An 18,239-nucleotide genomic window follows, 5' to 3' on the forward strand; every position below is an offset into this window, starting at 1 on the left:
AATGGGGTTATGTAGTTTCACATATTTAATTAATTTATAATTAAAGAATATAGTAAATATACATTTAAAGTATGTTAATTTCAGTTCTTGCTGCAAATAAATTACATATTTTTATAAATTCAGATATACGATCTAAATATATAAATTTATTATACATTTATTTTAATGTATTATTCATGATTTTAAAAATGTTAAAATTACATAGTTTATAATAATTTAAATGCAATAATTTATGTATTTAGCAGACGCTTTTATCCAAAGCGACTTACAGTACATTCAGGCTATACATTTTTACCAGTATGCGTATTCCCTAGGAATCGAACCCACGACCTTTTGCGCTGCTAACACAATGCTCTACCACTGAGCCACAGGAACATTTAGTTTAGTTAAAATATAAATTGAAGCAAAACTGGTAAAAATGAGGATCAGTAAAAATTTTATGATCAGGCCAATAGGAAAAAGAAATGTCCTTACTGTTAAGAACTGGTATCCATACAAGATTGATATTTTAGTAGTTATAACATATTTAGAATCCAATGTAAAGTCTCTACTTTGCAGTTAAGTGACTAATGACTTTCTTAAATTCAGCCCAAACCTCCAGCTGTGTGTCATGGTCTCTTTATTAAAGCAAGATGACAAAAGAGGATTTAATTTGACTGAAAGACTCCTCCAGAGCAACCTTTCCACACATTCAACTAAACACACACACAAAAAAAAAAAAATCCACTGTGCACTCAGGAAGCAGAAAACCTGCATATTGCTCAAACCAAAGTGTCACACTGCCATCTTGTGCCCAGCAGGAAAAAACACCTTAAGATTGAAAGCTAAAGTAAAAAATAAATAAATAAATACTACTAATAATAATAAAACGGGGTCGTTTATTCTAGCACACAAACCAGACTCAGCAAAGCTCTAATATGGATTATTTCAAGCTAATTCTATTTAAAAGTGCATGTAAAAGACAAAAAGGCAAAAGAGCCGCTATTATGTCCTATTAAAGAGGAAAAGCACAGCTCTGTGGCTAATTAAACAAGACAGAGCAGCAAAGTAGTGGATAGTGCATCAGAACAGAAAAAATCCTTAACTTTGACTTTGCTAGAAATGAAAGGGTCACTGGGCACCTAATTAAGACTCTCAGGATATGAAACGGCCTGGCCTTTACCTCTGTGAAATATTACGACGCCAAATGACAAAATGAACAATGCATCACTACTGTTACAATCTCAGTATGAATGTAATATTGATGAAGTAAATGGCCTTATTCAGTGACCTGTTCAGACAGTTTATTTAGATATATTAAAGAAGACCAGTGTCATGATTCATAAATGTCTTTGTGAACATAAATGGCCAACCACAGGTTGGTTTGCACAAGCATGCAAACTGTCTCAATCAACAAGGTCAAAAAAGAGGCAATGAAAAGATAGTCTTTTTTTCCTCATGAGTTTATTTCTGAGGGATTGAGAAGGTAACAGAGAGCTGACATTTGGTGTGACTCACTCTCCATCTCCCGATGTTCAGATAGATTTTTCTGATCTTTTCATGTCAGTGTCAGGAGAAAACATGCTTTACTTATTAACGAAATATCCTGCGGCCCTTCGACAAAAAGGACAAAACAGTTCAATGCTAATGTAAACAACTTTTCCTCCCTTCGTATTTCAGAAATCACTTCAAAAATGTTTTTAAATAACTCTGAGAAAATAAACACAAACACTATTTGACAAGGCAATCTAACAGGTTACACGTAAGCAGGTTATGCAAGGATACAACCTCAGACACATTCAGAACCAATCTGTGCTGCTACCAGAAATTCTTATGAGGGGTCAGAAAACATTTGCACAAATGTATCCAATGGATTAGGAAATGGCCTGAGCTTAACTCAGGGCACCCGCACTTAAAGTCCATTGCAAGATGTTAAGAACATCTAAAGTCTCTTGGTACAGTAGTGAGATATTGAAGTAATGTTAGGGAGAAATGGTAAAAATTGAGACATGACATTTTTCGCACATGAGCAGCAAGGGACATGTGTTAGTTTATGACATACAACAAAAGTTATTGGTTGCAAGATACAGCACAGGCTTATTAAATGGTTTAAAATAGAAAATCTCGCCATCTTATGAGAGGAGATTTTTTTATTAAGTTTTTTTTATTAGTATAGCCAACACAGCTCAATTAATCTCATTTCATCTTTACATTTAGATTGCCTTTGTCATCCTCTAACGCTTACCTAAAATAATATTTAAGAACAATAATTGAATAACACTGTTGAATGTTATTTTTAGCAAATTTGGTTTGTACAGGTTTCAATAACATTGCAGAGACAACCTCGATTAAAAAAAAATACCGGCTAATTTCAAGTCTAGGCCAAAACATATTGAGCAAAATAAGGCCTGATCCAATAAAGCAGCTTTCTCACAAGTGAAACTCAGGCCCTTTAGGCACATTCAGCTAACTAGCTGCTGCCAAATGTTTCATTCATCGGCAAGAACAAAGTCTCCTGCTCTACAATATGAAGGTTGATTGCAAGCTAAAAACAATTAGGCTGTATCAAGCAAGAACCATCTTGATGCAAATGAAGCAGCAAAAAGCAAACCAAAATCACCAAATGACACTTATGTGATTTACAAGCGTGTTGGCCTAAGATTACAGAAATGGGAAACTACTGTAGTTCCTCAAATGTGAATGTTTGAAGAACACAGAGAGCAGTAACTGGCGTGCTTCCCCTGAGAGAAGTGAGAAGACCACAAGTTCTCACTGTGACAATGGAATACTTCCCTTTTCCTGCCTGTCTTTGTGTTTACATAAAGTTATATGAATCATCCCCATAAAAAGTATGTTAATGAGCATTTACATTCTTTGGTGATTACAGACTCAGCTTAGAAAAATCTGCTAAAACTTTAAAACAGAATCCACACACACACATGTCGGACAACATCTCCAGGACGCTGCGCTCCATGTGACTAGTAAGTCAAATCTCAAATAACTGCCCTGATGACTTGTGTTCTACCCGCTTCTTTTTTAAGAGGGCTTAAAACAAAAATGAGTAGGTAGCAACTGGCTTTTAAAATGGAACACACACACATACATACACACACAGTGGGTACGGAAAGTATTCAGACCCCCTTAACTTTTTCACTCTTTGTTATATTGCAGCCATTTGCTAAAATCATTTAAGTTATTTTTTTTTCCTCAATGTAATATGTATGTGTATATGTATATGTATATATATATATATATATACACAGTGGTGCAAAAAAGTATTTAGTCAGCCACCAATTGTGGTTTTTTGTTTCTCATTTTGTCTCTCATAGTTGAGGTATACCTATGATGAAAATTACAGGCCTCTCTCATCTTTTTAAGTGGGAGAACTTGCACAATTGGTGGCTGACTAAATACTTTTTTTCCCCACTGTATATATATATATATATATACACACACACATATATATATAGTTTTTTTTTTTATAGTATATATATATATATTTCTTTTTCAACCATTTTTTTTAAATAAATATCACTGTTTTTCATGCTTAAGTTAAATTTTGAAAATGACTCACGCTTCAGTAAGCGAGTCAGTTATTAGACCAATTCATACAAACAACCTTTGAATTTGGGACATGTTTGAGACTAATTCATTAAGAACCGACTCATTTATTCGCAAATCAGACATCACGGATAACAATGTTCATTGTTCCGTGTAGCTTGCACAACACAAAATGTTGCCCTTTCTCTGAACTTGACTGCAGAACGACTGCACCGTAGAAGAGGATTTTCCTTCGACAAATCCGTTTCATCCGGCAATTAAAATGAAGGCTCACATATAAATGTATCTTTATCTGGCACAGCTTCAAGAACACAAGATTCTGGATCCTCAAAGTCACCCAAAAAATACAGCATGTTTCCTAAGATTTCCGATTTCTGTTGACAAACCTGCTCAGACACGCTGCCTTCAGGATGTAGCCTCATCCAAGAACAACTGCCAAACAGGATAATGTAAATGGAAAGGCCAGGTCAGCCCAGCCACAGTAAAGGTAACTCTCACTCACAAATTTTGCATGGCACATGACTTGATGACAAATTAGCAGTGGCACCTTAGCGAGCATTAAAGAACAATAACACAGGATGTGGCGTTTTCCTCTGCTACGCTGGAAAACAAGAGCAATTACTTTGGCCTCAAGCTGTGCAGGTGCAGGCTACATTATTCAGAAACCAAACAAAGCCTTTATAACTTTATAAGAACTAGCCAAAAGTACGCGCCATTGTTTTACATTACTAATTGTTTTTTGTCTATACAGTGTAAAATCTCTCTCAAGCTTAATTCTTTATCTGTCAGCCCTATAACACCAATGACTGGCACCAGCTAAAAATAGTCACTTCTAACTTTATACTACCATTCAAAAGTTTGGGGTCAATAAGGTTTTTTTTCCTTGAAGGATATTATAGTTTTATTCAGCAAGAATGCATTAAATGATTCAAAAGTGACATTTATAATGTTACAAAAGATTTCTACTTCAAATAAATGCTAATATATTAGAATGACCTCTGAAGGATCATGTGACACTGAAGACTGGTGTAATGGCTGCTGAAAACTCAGCTTTGCTTGACAGCAATATATTGTAATAAATTGCTTTTGTATTATTACAACAGTTATTTTAAGTTGTAATAATATTTCACAATATTTCTGTTGTATGTATTTTCGATCAAATAAATGCAGTCTTGGTGGGCATAAGATACTTCTTTTAAAACCATTACAAAATCTTAACAACCCCAAACTTTTGAATAATAGTGTACATTTATCAGTAGTGGGACAGTAGTTTAGCTGTTTTCAAATCAGTGTAAATTTCCAAGCAGCAAGCTACTAGTGAATATAGGGATGGGTTAGTATGGTTGACTATCTTGTTACTATTCTGTTAGGTCGACTATATATTTTCAGCATTGGTACATTTAAGTAGAGACCCTTTTTAAATATTTGAAAGTGTTTTAGCATGCTGAAAGTGTGCAGTACCAAAGTCCCTTTCAAGGAAAGTCTGTTCACTTGGCACCCATATTTTGGGTATCCTATCGACTTGAATGGGGAAATCCGGAAATCTCAAAAACTGCTTGCCACATTCACAGTTAAAAAAAAATATTTCAAATTATCAACAAAATTTGATATAAACTGTAAATGCTGCTTCTTATGCTCAAATAGTGTTATAAAAAGCTTATATTTCAGGTTGGCCCAGCCAATGTGCATATGCAGTCAGTCCCAAGTGTGGGTCTCAGGACAATGACTGTTTCGATGGTGACCAGAGCTTCTAATGGCAGCTGCAGTGATGTCATGACTTTACCAATTGGCAACTGGCTCTCTTATTTAGAAGGCGGTATTTGTTACACCATAATGCACATTGCATTTCATTCATTTTCATAATATGAGTGCACCGTCTTTGTATATCTGAAGCCTTTGGTAGTAATTTATGATGCTAACAGTTAGCACTGTATATATATATATATATATGTATATATATATATATATATATATATATATATATAAATATAAATATAAATATAAATATAAATATAAATACTCTGTATATATTTGTTCTCACTGAAAACACCACTACAGGAATTAAAGAACTGTTTGTGCTCCACCGCCTTTAACAAACTTCAACACAATCACTGTTGGACTTCAAATGGCCTGCTGTGAACAGTGCTCCTGTTATTACACATAATCCACAGGTTCATTGTGAGGTCTTGTGGAGAGATTAAAGGACAGAATTTTTCTATAGTCAGCTTTTAATAAACAGATGGTGGCTTTAATAAATACTTGCAGAACAAAAAGGCTCAAACTGTTTTATGTTGAGAACTAGACATTACTGAAGTTTCATCACACAAAACTGCTTCTCGTACAGTAGCTCAGTTTTTGAGGACAGACTGTTCTAGGTTGATTCACAGCAGTGCCATACTTTTCCATTTCGTAATTATTGATTTAACTGCATTTCACAGCGTATATTTAATGACTTGGAAATGTTCTTATATCTTTCACCTGCTTTGGGCTTTTGAATTACTTTTCAGAGTAGATTTGATTGTACTTTTTTCTTCAGGTCTAGGTTCTGCCACAATACTGACTCCACAGAATCTGGACCTTCTAAGTAAAGGTGTATTTATACTACAATCAGTTGAAACCTCTTGAATACACATAACTGCTCTCTATTTAATTAGTCTTTCTTGATTCTGTGGAATACAAAAGTGTGAATTTTTGAAGAATATCTTGTCCACCCTTTTCAATATAATGAATGTTAGGGGTGAGTGATATAGCCTCAAAATGATATCACGATATTTCAGGAATATTTGCGATAACGATATTTATGATGATATATAAAAAAAAAAAAAAAAATGGAACAACATTTTATTGGTGATTGCAGCTGGCAGGCAGCAGCATTTACTAGTGCAAACGAAATGAAGGGCATTTTCCATCCTTTTCCAATGAGCTACTGTCATCGATGACAAACTACCTAGTTCGAAGTGTAAATCTATTGTCATAAGGTGGCAGCAGCAGCTGTGTGTTCAACTTGAAGCAGACCGATCGGTGACTTACAACTTATTTACCCCTAATTTACACTGCACGCGTCTGCGGCGCGTTTTGGCTTCGACGCGGCCACTCTAGTCAATGCTTGTGTTTACACCAGCGGCGCCGCGGCACGTTTCAGAAGCGGCTCTCCGCGCTGCTTCGCTAAAGATATGTGCCTCGCCTATTTTTGACGGTAAGAGTGTGCGCTCGAATATGTCTCGCGATACTTTGATGTCATACACCGATCAGTCTGCGTAGCGCTGCTTCAAGTCGAACACACCTATTGGGTTTATGGTGTTGTTGTGCGCGCTAGGGAACGTAAATGCGCCAAACATCATTGCATTGCTATATCATTGATATCGCGATATGACACTTTATCATCATGTAAAAATTTATACCAGTATTATCGTGGACGGTATGATATGGCACACCCATAATGAATGTTAATGAGTACTGGGGCTATTACTATACACATATATATGTGCATTTAGCATATGCTGTATATATGCAATATATTACAAGAATTCTGAAGTCATACAATAGCTGTGTTCATCTCCTTTCGTGTCTTTTTTAAGCTTGAAAGACTCAGTCTGCATTCACTGAAACGGCATCATAACGAGCAACCAGTACATGATTCAAAAATACTTTGTGTCACTGTTATTTTACTGAATTAGTTTTTTTATGAATTAGTTTTTATATTTATGTTTTTTTCTCTATAATAACTCTAGTTTGTGTTCCAAAGAAAAAGGAAGTTGTACAGGTTTGAAATGAAAAAATTAAAAAATTATTGAAATTTCAACAATCCCTTTGAAGATACAATTCTGCAAAACAACATAACTTTGGGGTTTAATAAAAAGTTTTAGGTACTCTACATGTTCAGGCACTGGAATCTTCTACAGAGGGAAAGTGACCCATGGCCCTGCTGGGTAAAATGGTGTGAGAGGATTTGTCTGTTTAATTAAGCACTGCGATTATATCGCTGGAAGGGAATTTAATCCCTTTGAAAGACGCAGTGAGAGTCTACATCAGGGGTGGCGAACGTTGGTCCTGGAGAGCCACAGCCCTGCAGAGTTTTGCTTCAACCCTAATCAAACACACCTGAACAAGCTAAACAAGGTCTGAACGGTTACTAGGAAGCTACAGGCAGGTGAGTTTTCATTAGGGTTGGAGCTGAACTCTGCAGGGCTGCGGCTGTCCAGGACCGGAGTTCGCCATCCCTGGTCTACATCAAGGGCTTTACAAGACAGTCATGTGTTTTGAAAATGTGAGCTTGAGCAATGGAATGGCATTATACTTACCATGCTGCCCAGTTTGGAAGATGAGGAACTGGTTCTCTGCTTGTATAAAGTGTTGCCCTCCATGCAGTGAGGGTCCCTGAGGTTGAGGTGAAGTCTGGGTCCTCCTGCACCCTCAGAGGCTGACCGCAGACGTCTCTCCATGCGCATCACCTCATGGTATGGGCTCACACTGCTGCACATGGACACTGTAACAAACATAGATTAGAGAATCATAAAGAATCATATCCCTCAAAACAAAGAGCTGCTGGCCAACAGTTCTGAGTTATGAAGCAGCGGACAATAACAATTGCAAAACTTCGTAATTCACTGTATTAGATTACACATTATGATATGATATGATATGATATATGAATTTATATATTAGTGGTCGACCAATATTGTTTTTTTGACAGCCGATGCAATAACTTTGAAAATCAGGGTGGCCGATATAAAACCGATATAATTTTATTTATTTTAATCAATATTTAAGAAATTTGAAATCATTTGAAAAATTATTTAAAAAAATAAATGTGCTAAATAAACATAATTTTAGATGACAGTATTTTTCACAAATACATAAATATTTAAAGGGGTCATATGATGCGATTTCAATTTTTCCTTTCTCTTTGAAGTGTTACAAGCTCTTGGTGCATAAAGAAGATTTGTAAAGTTGCAAAGACTAAAGTCTCAAATCTAAAGAGATATTCTTTATAAAAGTTAAGAGTCAACCATGCCTACCTAAAACGGCTCGTTCTAACACGCCCCCACATGTCTACATCACGATGTGCGAAGACTTGCATAACGCCACCCAAATGTTCACGCAAAGAAAGGAGGCGTAACTTTTATTCTCGCTATAGTATTGTTGTTGCCACCGCCGCCATGTCTTGAAGGCGAGTTTCAGAAAGGCGGGGTTAGAAATTATTATAATGTTTGCCTTTCCGTTACTAATAATATAAAAGCAATCGTTAAAAGACTTTTTGTATACATTTTAATTCCTTTGTTTAACCGTTCTATCTGATTATTAGAAAGACTTCTATCCGTATTAGACAGAACTGTTAACGACAACAACAGAGAGAATGTGAGCACTGTGTGCTCAGGCGCTGCCGTTCTCAGCACCGTCAACATAAAAGTCTGCCGCGCTGTCAAAATAAAAGTCCCACCTCGAACACATCGGCCAAACAGAAAAACGTATAAAAAAAAAGTCAAATATCGGCCGATATATCGGTCAACCACTAATTTACACAGACTTTTTAATAAAGCTGAGAGGTGCCATAAATGAATTTGCATCACAAAATTGCATTCTATCCGTATTAGACAGAACTGTTAACGACAACAACAGAGAGAATGTGAGCACTGTGTGCTCAGGCGCTGCCGTTCTCAGCACCGTCAAAATAAAAGTTCTGCATCGAACGCATCGGCCAAACAGGAAAACTTATCAGCCGATGCCGATATTTAAAAAGGAGCTGTTAAATGATTAATCGCATCCAAAATAAATGTTTTTGTTTACATAATATAGGTGTGTGTACTGTATATTTATTATGTATATATAAATACACACATATGCATGTATATATTTTTAAAAAAAAATTTATATATAAAATATTTATATATTACAAATTCTATATGAATAAAAAATATATACAATATATATAGTTTTTAAAATATATACATGTGTATATATATATATATAACAATATTCAAATGTAGTGGAAAATATAAATATGGAAACCACCTTGTTACCAAGTTAAATTTCAACAGTATCTCACCATATGTACAGAAATAGATAGATCTCAACGGACTTTAAATTAGGCTGTAGGTCACAATCTAAAGAATATGTAAAACATGTAGCAAAGACATTAAATACACAAAGAAAAAAAAGTGTCAAGCCTAGGGCACAAACTACAACTCACCCACTGCATCAGATTTGCACAAAATAAGTTTAGTTTATCTCTTAACCTAGATATTAAAATCTAAACAACATGGATAGGTGAAACAGTCTAACAAAGAGTCATTAATTATGTTTCAGGACTGTACTATCATCAAAAATGCTTTAATCCTGGATCCTATACTGACACAAATATTCACAATCAAAGAAATATACCGATATTAAGTCAAAGCCCAAAACCTACACAGTCACAAGAAAACCTGCATAAAAAGACACAATAACAGTGATTGCTGTAAATATATTCACAAGGAAAAAGCATGCAAAAAATAAACTGGCTCAAATTTCCAGCATATCTAAATTAAACAAAAAAAGGGTTTATGGAATACTTGTTTTACCAAAATAATATGCTGCCAACATGGTAAACAACAGACCCCAAGCCTGTAATTGTAAATGAAACCACTGAGTGTAGAGTTCACTCTCTCCTGCAAGAGGATCCATAGTAAAGCCAATATCAGGTCATCACTAGAGGAAATTCAATACAGCGGAGCTCGTTACTTTCCCATAAACCTCTAAGCCACAGGCATGCTGGAATGAAAGCACTTATAAAGGTAAAAGTATAATTTACAGAAGGGAAAAAAAAAAATCACAGGTCATAAGAAAACTACAGCCAAACTGGAGCATAAAGTATTGTTTCTAAAGGGAGGGGTGAATGTTTTGTTTTTTAAATAAAGTTCCCAGTTTTTGTTTGCGTGTATAAAAATACTAGTTTCAGCTTTCAGCAGTTCCAGAGCTGTGAAGATCAGTTACACATTCAGTTTAAGGTTACATGTTATGCAGAGCTTTTATAGGTTCTTACATGAGGGCTTAAATGTCATTTTTAAAACACAAATGTGATAATCAACTATGTGAAAGATTAATTCATTACAAATAATGAATAATGTGGTATTAATAGTATCTGATGCCTGACATCTCTCCAGCATTAACCGACTTCTCATTTAGCATATTACGTGGCTCTCTGGAATACTACATGCTGATTGGTCAATCACAGTATTTTTCAATATTTTGTATACTGACCCATTACACAATATAATTGACTATCGTTGCCATAAAAAAAGTTTCTACATGTATCTGTGCTATATTCATTCATGTTAGGGCTGGACGATATGGCCAAAATTGATATCACAATATATTTCTTAATTTCGGTCGATACGATAGAATTCCGATATCGATATGAACACTATTTATCTGAATTCGAAATCTTTTGTAACATTATAAATGCCTTTATCATCACTTTTGATCAATTTTAAGCATCCTTGCTAAATAAAAGTATTAATTTCTATAATTTCTTTCCCAAAAAATTTATAAAAATTATACTGAATGGAATAGTGTATAATGTTACAAAAGTTTTTTTATTTCAGATAAATGCTGATCTTTGGATCTTTCTATTCATCAAAGAATCCTGAAAAAAAAAATTACTCAACGGTTTTAAATGTATATTCACTCTCTCTCTCTCTCTGAGGTCCCTTCTTTTATAATAAATACATTTCAGGTCACATTAATACTTCAGGCCTTGCCTTTTTTTTTTGGCAAGTAGCTGTGTAACAGCAAGAAAACGTGCAGATAGCTGGTCAAATCATTTTGCCTTACGATGTACCAAAAACATTGTGAGGACAATTAATTTGGCTGTCACATTTAAAACCAATTTAACGAGAAAAAACTACTTCATGAATACCTGTAGTACCCAACTTTTCCGTTGTTTTTTCTTTCCAAACATTTTTTGAAACTTCAGCATCCATGGCCTCATGTGAAAGTAAAGTGTCAATCAGAGCAGTTCATTATCTTGGTGAAAGCAGAAAGTTATCTAGGAAGCTCTGAGGTCATAAGAGCTACAGATTAAATCTCAGTGAAAGATTAGTGAAACTGGTTTAAAGATCAAAGATTAACACGTTTCTATCATAGAACAAGTATGTGAATAATTTCCCACAAAACTTGCTCCTCTATATAAACAAACAAAGCAGCAGCTGAGTTCGCTGACATTACCTGTGTGCGGCTTTCTCAGGTGACTTGGCCTGGTCTCTAGTTTGCTCAGGCCTGATGATCTTCCTGCCTGCTGGATGAGTACAGTGTTCCTAGACCGCCGTTCACGGGCGTCTGGGTTGGAGCTGCTGTCCTCACTCAGTTCTGGAGCTTGCTCAATCTCACTGGCCTCTGACTGGTCAGGGTTAGCATTAGCATTAAGGTTAGTGTTAGGGTTCAGCTCTTTCACTGTCTGCAGTAGTACTGGTTCCGTATGGGCAGTGGTGCTCTCACGCTGTGTGTTGGCTGTGTGGCTGGTATCTGGCAGTAAGTGCTTTTCCGTGCGGGCCTGGGCTGGGGAGAAGGGCACCAGCGACAGAGAAACAGCTTGGCTGAAGTTTTCAGGTGGAGCAGCTGGACTGGGGGCTGGCAAAGCGTCAACTTCTGAGACCGAGTCTTCAGTGATGTGAACAAAATCAGATGGTGTTATTGCCGTGGTGCGGTCTTCTGAGATCATGGGCGACTGTAGAGAACTCTCAGCCAGTTCTCCAGGCGAGGAACCTGGGGTACCAGTTTTAGGAGGATCTTCCACACCATCCTGACCTTTACCCTGGTCTGGGACATTGGACAAGTTCTTGGAAAAACGTTGGCGAGCTAATAAGGACTTGGACAGCAGCTGCTTCTTATGCTTGGAAGACCTCTTGCTGCTCACATCATCGAGGAACCCTGAATCATCTCCCTCATTGGTCCCTGAGCTGATGCAATTAATAAACACGCTGCGGTTAGCGGACACTTTCTCAAGGTTTTCCGTCTGAGATCGGGTGATCTTCTTCTTGTGTCCACCAAATCCGAATGAATGCCGCGTCTTTGAGATGGAACCATCTCGAAAGGTGACTTCAGATCCCTGGCTGTGATTGTCCAGGCTGAGCTGGGTTGGGTCGCTGTTCCTCTTACTGTGGAAGCTGAGGGACGGTGTGCGGAACAGGCTGCGCCGTTTGCTCGTGCTGCTGGAACTGGAATTCGTGCTGGAGGGAGAGGAAGTGTGGACGCCATTGCCAACACCACCGGACGAGGGTGAGGAGGGGAGCGAGTCCTGCCTCTTTCGCACACTACGTCTAAAGATGGGAAGCCTGGAGACCAGGGTGGAGCGGCGTGTCCCTGATTCGCCCATTAAGATCGAGCACCAGATCGGACACCCTGCAAACAGGTAAAAAGACAGACTCAGAATTAGCATGACGGCCTTAACAAAGAGACACAAACAGGATTGGAAATGACCACCAGCCAAATCATTTTGGTAATTTTGGCTTCTCTACAAGGCAACATGTCTCGCATCTGATAAGAAATTCTGTTATTTAGAAACAAAAACAAACTCTTAAGGAACCAATTTGTTAATAGTTTGATAAACAGGTGCAGGGAAAGTTGGCAAGACACATTTGAGCCTTCACTAGTTCACCGCCTTTGTTTAACAGTTCTGTCTAACTACTAAAAGACAAATGCATTAATAATTTTCATATTTCAAACTGTGCTGCTCTATATTCAGTTTGTATAGCGATGTCACATACACTGTGTACTGTATGTAAAATGAGCATTACCTGCTCTTTATTTAAGAAAATATGATTCCCAGTGAGCACAGGCTTACTAGATTACGGTTGGTTACTGTGTTTACTACCTTTTTATTCTTGTTAACAATTTCTTTATGAATACTATATACTTTATTTAAAATAAATCTGTGAAAGATACTATGAGTGATAACAGAATTAGAATTATTAGAAACAGAATTATTTTCCCAAATTCAATTTTTTTTTTTTATTAAAACAAATATTACACTTTTCTTACAACTGTTATGCATATGTATATAAAATATATACACATGTAATCCCAAGTATCACAACTAAGTAAAAAACTATTACAAATTTAAAAGCACTGCATGTTCACTTGATTTTGACATTTGCACAATTCAAAATATGTTTAAACAGTTGTCAAAAAGAAAGAAAGAAAGAAAGAAAAAGTTTAAGACAATGTCTAATTTGTTATATTCTCATTCATCATTATTCTTAGTATTTTAGTGGAAAACGGAAAGAAAAGTCAAACAACTTTAGAGGTAATCTAAAATGGGTTGCAAAAAATAATAGCAGACACAGACCTATTAATTTAAAGAGATCAGAGTCCACCCATCAGCCACAGTGTCCTCAGTGGTCCTCAAATGTGGGGAAAATGTTAATTAAAATACTGTGTATCACTTTACTAATTAATTAGCTTCTAAAAACCCGAAAGGCTGGTAAAATTCTGCATCCTCTGTGTCTAATAGGCAAAAAATAAATTTCCCACCATATCCACAACGATTTAGACTCACAAGGGAAAAATCCAGGGGAGCTGCATTACTGTTTGCTGAGCACAATTAATTACAGCACATTAAGCATACTGTGCTGACCTTCTGCTAATACTGTACTGTACTAAAATCACAGTGAAACGTGTTCCCTCTGACAAATTTACAAAACATGTACACACCTCGTACCCTTGTGGTGACAGTTGGAGATACACCCTTGACAGCGTTACTTAGCTTGCTTGACCTGACATGTTTTAATGGGTAATGGCAGTCTAACATTACAGCACACTTAATTATTTTCAGATATTTAGCATAATAATCATGACAATGCCAATGTTGTAATAAAAAAAACAAACCAACACATGAAACTTGTATGCGAGTTAAAAATTATGGCAGACACAAGCTATAACAGTAAGTGTTTTGTGGGAAACACGTACATTATATTTGACATAACGAACATTTAGAAACATTATACGCCAGCAACAATGAAATTAGAAGTAATTTAAATAAAGCTGGCATAAAATCTAAGGCGAAACTATGCCAAAGAAGAATATCCATAAAGTGTGAAAATCTATTAATCAAAGCAAAAAGGCCCATAACCAACAATCTGAGGTTATCTGCCTCTCTAAATAACATTTTTTGGGCATTATACACGCGTACATCATATTTGGGAATCGCAGCACTGCTACAAAAAGCTCCAAACATGCTATTTAGGTATCGCGCTATGTTTTGAGACACAGCATTTGCGCAATACAGACCTATTATTAGATATACCCATCATATCAGCAGCTGCACTGATGGACACACGGCGTCAAGAAACACGGAATAACCAATAAAACAGCGACATACAGCAGCCGCCTGCTACACGCGCTCTGCCCGCAGGAACAGCTCCGCACACAAACATTACCTTGAGATGAAACCTCAGTTTACAACCCGCTGATATTCCCTTCGCTGTCAGTTTGAGGTGAAGCCAATATGCTCGTGGCATCACATCCGCCGACTTTCACGTCAAAGCGCTAAATTCCTGTCAGGATCCTGGCTCTCGCTCGCGCTAAATCCACATCAAGTGACGTGGAATGTGCTCGCGCTTTGCTTCCGCGTTTCCGCCTCTGAGAATGACGCAAGGTACGTTACCTGCGTGAGCGTCACTTAAAGACGGCGCACAGGTGCGTGCAGTAGTCCTGGGATGGTCAAATAAAAGAGTGTAATCACACAATTATCTGTATCATCATTATTGGAATTCCTTGTATATGAAAAAATGGTTTCAATTTATAAATAGCTTTTCGTAGCTTTTCTCCGTCATTCTGTGACGGCTGAATGTAAAAGCAGAAATTCTATTAGAGCATGTAATATTAAGAAAAATAAATATCGATTTGTCAGTGAAGTGGAAAGCTTTTCGTCTTTGTTTGTTTCTTTATTTTATTTTTATTATACTCTGGCCCCATTTAATTTTACTTCATTGTTTGCATAAATTAGATCTGTAACATGCTGTTTACTGTGATTTTTTTTAATATTTATTATGGGAAAAAAACATTCATTTTGGTGTTATGTTAATATCCATATATAATCAGCTTATTTCATTTTTATTTTATTTTTAAGGAAACTGCAGACATAAGCTCTTCAGATGCAGGTGAGGTGGTCGTTGTTTAGGCCTACTGATGTATTTATCATGTTCGATACATTGTATATGTAGCATTAACGCAGAGTAAATGTCCATCAGTTGTTTGGAAGGAATCAAAGCAGTATTTTTAACAAATCTAGACCAGTGAAGCACTTTTAATTACGTTACATTCTTCAGTTTTCATTGTCAAGTGATTTTTTCTGTAAGCAAGCACTAAAACCATATCTTATAGCTGTAATTATTATTATTAATACAATTTAAATGGTCCGCCCAATATTATAAGTCTATAAGAGAAAAATATCTAACTCATTAGCTGATCGAGCCATGAAATACAAAAGTGCATGAGTTAAATCACTCATGCACTGTAAAATATCACGTTTTACCACGTACAGCAACGGTAGCCTGAATCCCACCCATAATAACATCGCTGGGATAAACTCCTCTAAAGCCTGCTGCAATTCTTTGGAATTCCACGTGATGTCTCTGTTGTTACAAATTTGAGCTTCTAAGTTCCGTTTGAGAAGCAGCTAATGTTTATGGTATTTGAGACTAAACTGGTTATTCATTTATGATTACGTTGAGTCTAAAAGGAATATTTCAGCCAGAAATAAAAGTGAATTCATCATTTTTAGGCAGAATCACATGCTCAGTTACCATGCAGTGTTGCATTCCCCCCATTCATTGTATATTGTGTAAAAGCAACTAATTATTGTTTGTTCTGAGTAAGCTATGTAATCCTATGCGCAATGTAATCCTATGTGTAAGAGTGTCTTTATGTAGTGCAAAGGCTTGTGCACAGAAAAGTGAAATTCCCTTTCAGTCAGTCACTTCGACGTTGTGTTGAAGTTTCCGACACTAGGGGTCACTCTTAGGAGCCCAGACACCTTTGACATCAATTGGCGAGAAAAATTAGGCAAGCCTGAAACCGGTTAAGGCTAGAAGGTATACAGCAAAAACTACTGGGCATGCGCACATCAATAGGCTATAGCGTAATTTTTCTCATACTGTACAACAATAATTACTATTTTTGCATTATTGTAAGGGGTAGGTTTAGGGTTGGGGTAGGTGTAGACGTTAATAAAACACAATAATTTAATTTAAAAATTAAATAAATTAATAAATTTAATTTATTGTTAGCTTCCGGTTTTTGCTGTATCCCTTCTAGCCACAACAACCTTCAGCCAAAAAAGCATAACGGCTAATGCTTCCGCTTTGACAGTATGTGGGAAAGGAGACCAGAGGCCGTTTTTTTTTTTGTTGTTGTTTTTTTGAATGGATGTTAATGGAGGAGAGGCTTCACTACGCTGAATAAACAGCTTTTAGAGGAAACAGCTTATCATTTAATGAATCAGCAGCCGGCTAATGCTTCCGCTTTGACAGTATGTGGGAAAGGAGACCAGAGGCCGTTTTTTTTTTTTGTTGTTGTTGTTTTTAATGGATGTCAATGGAGGAGAGGCTTCACTACGCTGAATAAACAGCTTTTAGAGGAAACAGCTTATCATTTAATGAATCAGCAGCCTATCGGCTAATCTTCAACATGTTTTACACTAAACAATACTTTTGGATTGAACTTTTTAGAGTTTAAACTGAAAAAATGCCGTTTTTTAAGATAAGTCATGGACTTTTTGTGACAGGTGGAATACAGCTTACAGCACTTCTCATTTATTCCTATGGTATCTGTAAACAGCAATTCAGTGTCGTGCAACTCTGACTGAAATTCAATGATGTCAAGGCTGTAATGTGATTGGTTATTAAGGCACACGTGATCCAAGTTGACCATTACACTTTCTCCAATAGTAAGTAATACAGACCCTCGTATCTCCCAAGAGTAAGACAATCTCTGATTTGTGTAGCTGGACACACCCCAGATATCCGGGTATAGGCCAGTGTAACATTCACTCACTTGTTCTGTTTTTTGGAGCCAAATGCAACGCCTCTCTGTGAGAAGAGGCAGTCATTCACCTCTCGATCTCCTCATCATTGGATCTACAGCACAGGCAGCAGTCTCTCCCTTCTCATACACAGCTAAGTGTTGTGAGAGTACCCCTGGGTGCTTCAACGGCGATCTTTGAGAGCAAATTTCGTCCTAAAAGAGTAAATTCTCTGAAAGAGCTTCACGGGAAGAATTGTTTGTTTACATCATGCCTTTCCACCCTTGTTCTTCTGGTTGCAGTTATTATGTATTATGGGCCGTGCTTACACTGAAGCAGCATTCGTGGGTGGTTTATGTCCCGCTTGCGAGGACCTGGCCATAGGCACGTTCCGCTTGCAGCTCGGGTTCTTCACCAAAAGACCCCCGGTCACCCCAGCCACTTCCCATTCCGACTCTGTGCAGGGCGATGTCCATGCTTTCAGCCCTTGGAAGTTTTGGAGCCAAATGCAACGCCTCTCTGTGAGAAGAGGCAGTCATTCACCTCTCGATCTCCTCATCATTGGATCTACAGCACAGGCAGCAGTCTCTCCCTTCTCATACACAGCTAAGTGTTGTGAGAGTACCCCTGGGTGCTTCAACGGCGATCTTTGAGAGCAAATTTCGTCCTAAAAGAGTAAATTCTCTGAAAGAGCTTCACG

At 37.0% G+C, this 18,239-nt stretch overlaps 1 protein-coding gene across 9 annotated transcripts in view; it reads right to left on the bottom strand.

Moving 5' to 3' along the window:
* ccser1 (coiled-coil serine-rich protein 1) overlaps positions 1–15,141 on the bottom strand; it is a 78,694-nt gene extending 63,553 nt beyond the window's left edge. For all 9 annotated transcript variants that reach the window (XM_016284582.1, XM_016284581.1, XM_016284583.1 and 6 more), the window contains exons 1-3: positions 14,955–15,141; positions 11,746–12,918; positions 7,842–8,026 (exon numbers count right to left, since the gene is read on the bottom strand). In XM_016284582.1, coding sequence (XP_016140068.1) covers positions 7,842–8,026; positions 11,746–12,892 — 1,332 coding nt within the window. In that variant the 5' untranslated portion in view covers positions 12,893–12,918; positions 14,955–15,141. The remainder of the gene's footprint in view (positions 1–7,841; positions 8,027–11,745; positions 12,919–14,954) is intronic.
* Between the last annotated feature and the right edge of the window lie 3,098 nt (positions 15,142–18,239).

The sequence above is a fragment of the Sinocyclocheilus grahami genome, unplaced genomic scaffold (assembly GCF_001515645.1).
Source record: "Sinocyclocheilus grahami isolate Dianchi unplaced genomic scaffold, SAMN03320097.WGS_v1.1 scaffold185.1, whole genome shotgun sequence".
Lineage (NCBI taxonomy): Eukaryota > Metazoa > Chordata > Actinopteri > Cypriniformes > Cyprinidae > Sinocyclocheilus > Sinocyclocheilus grahami.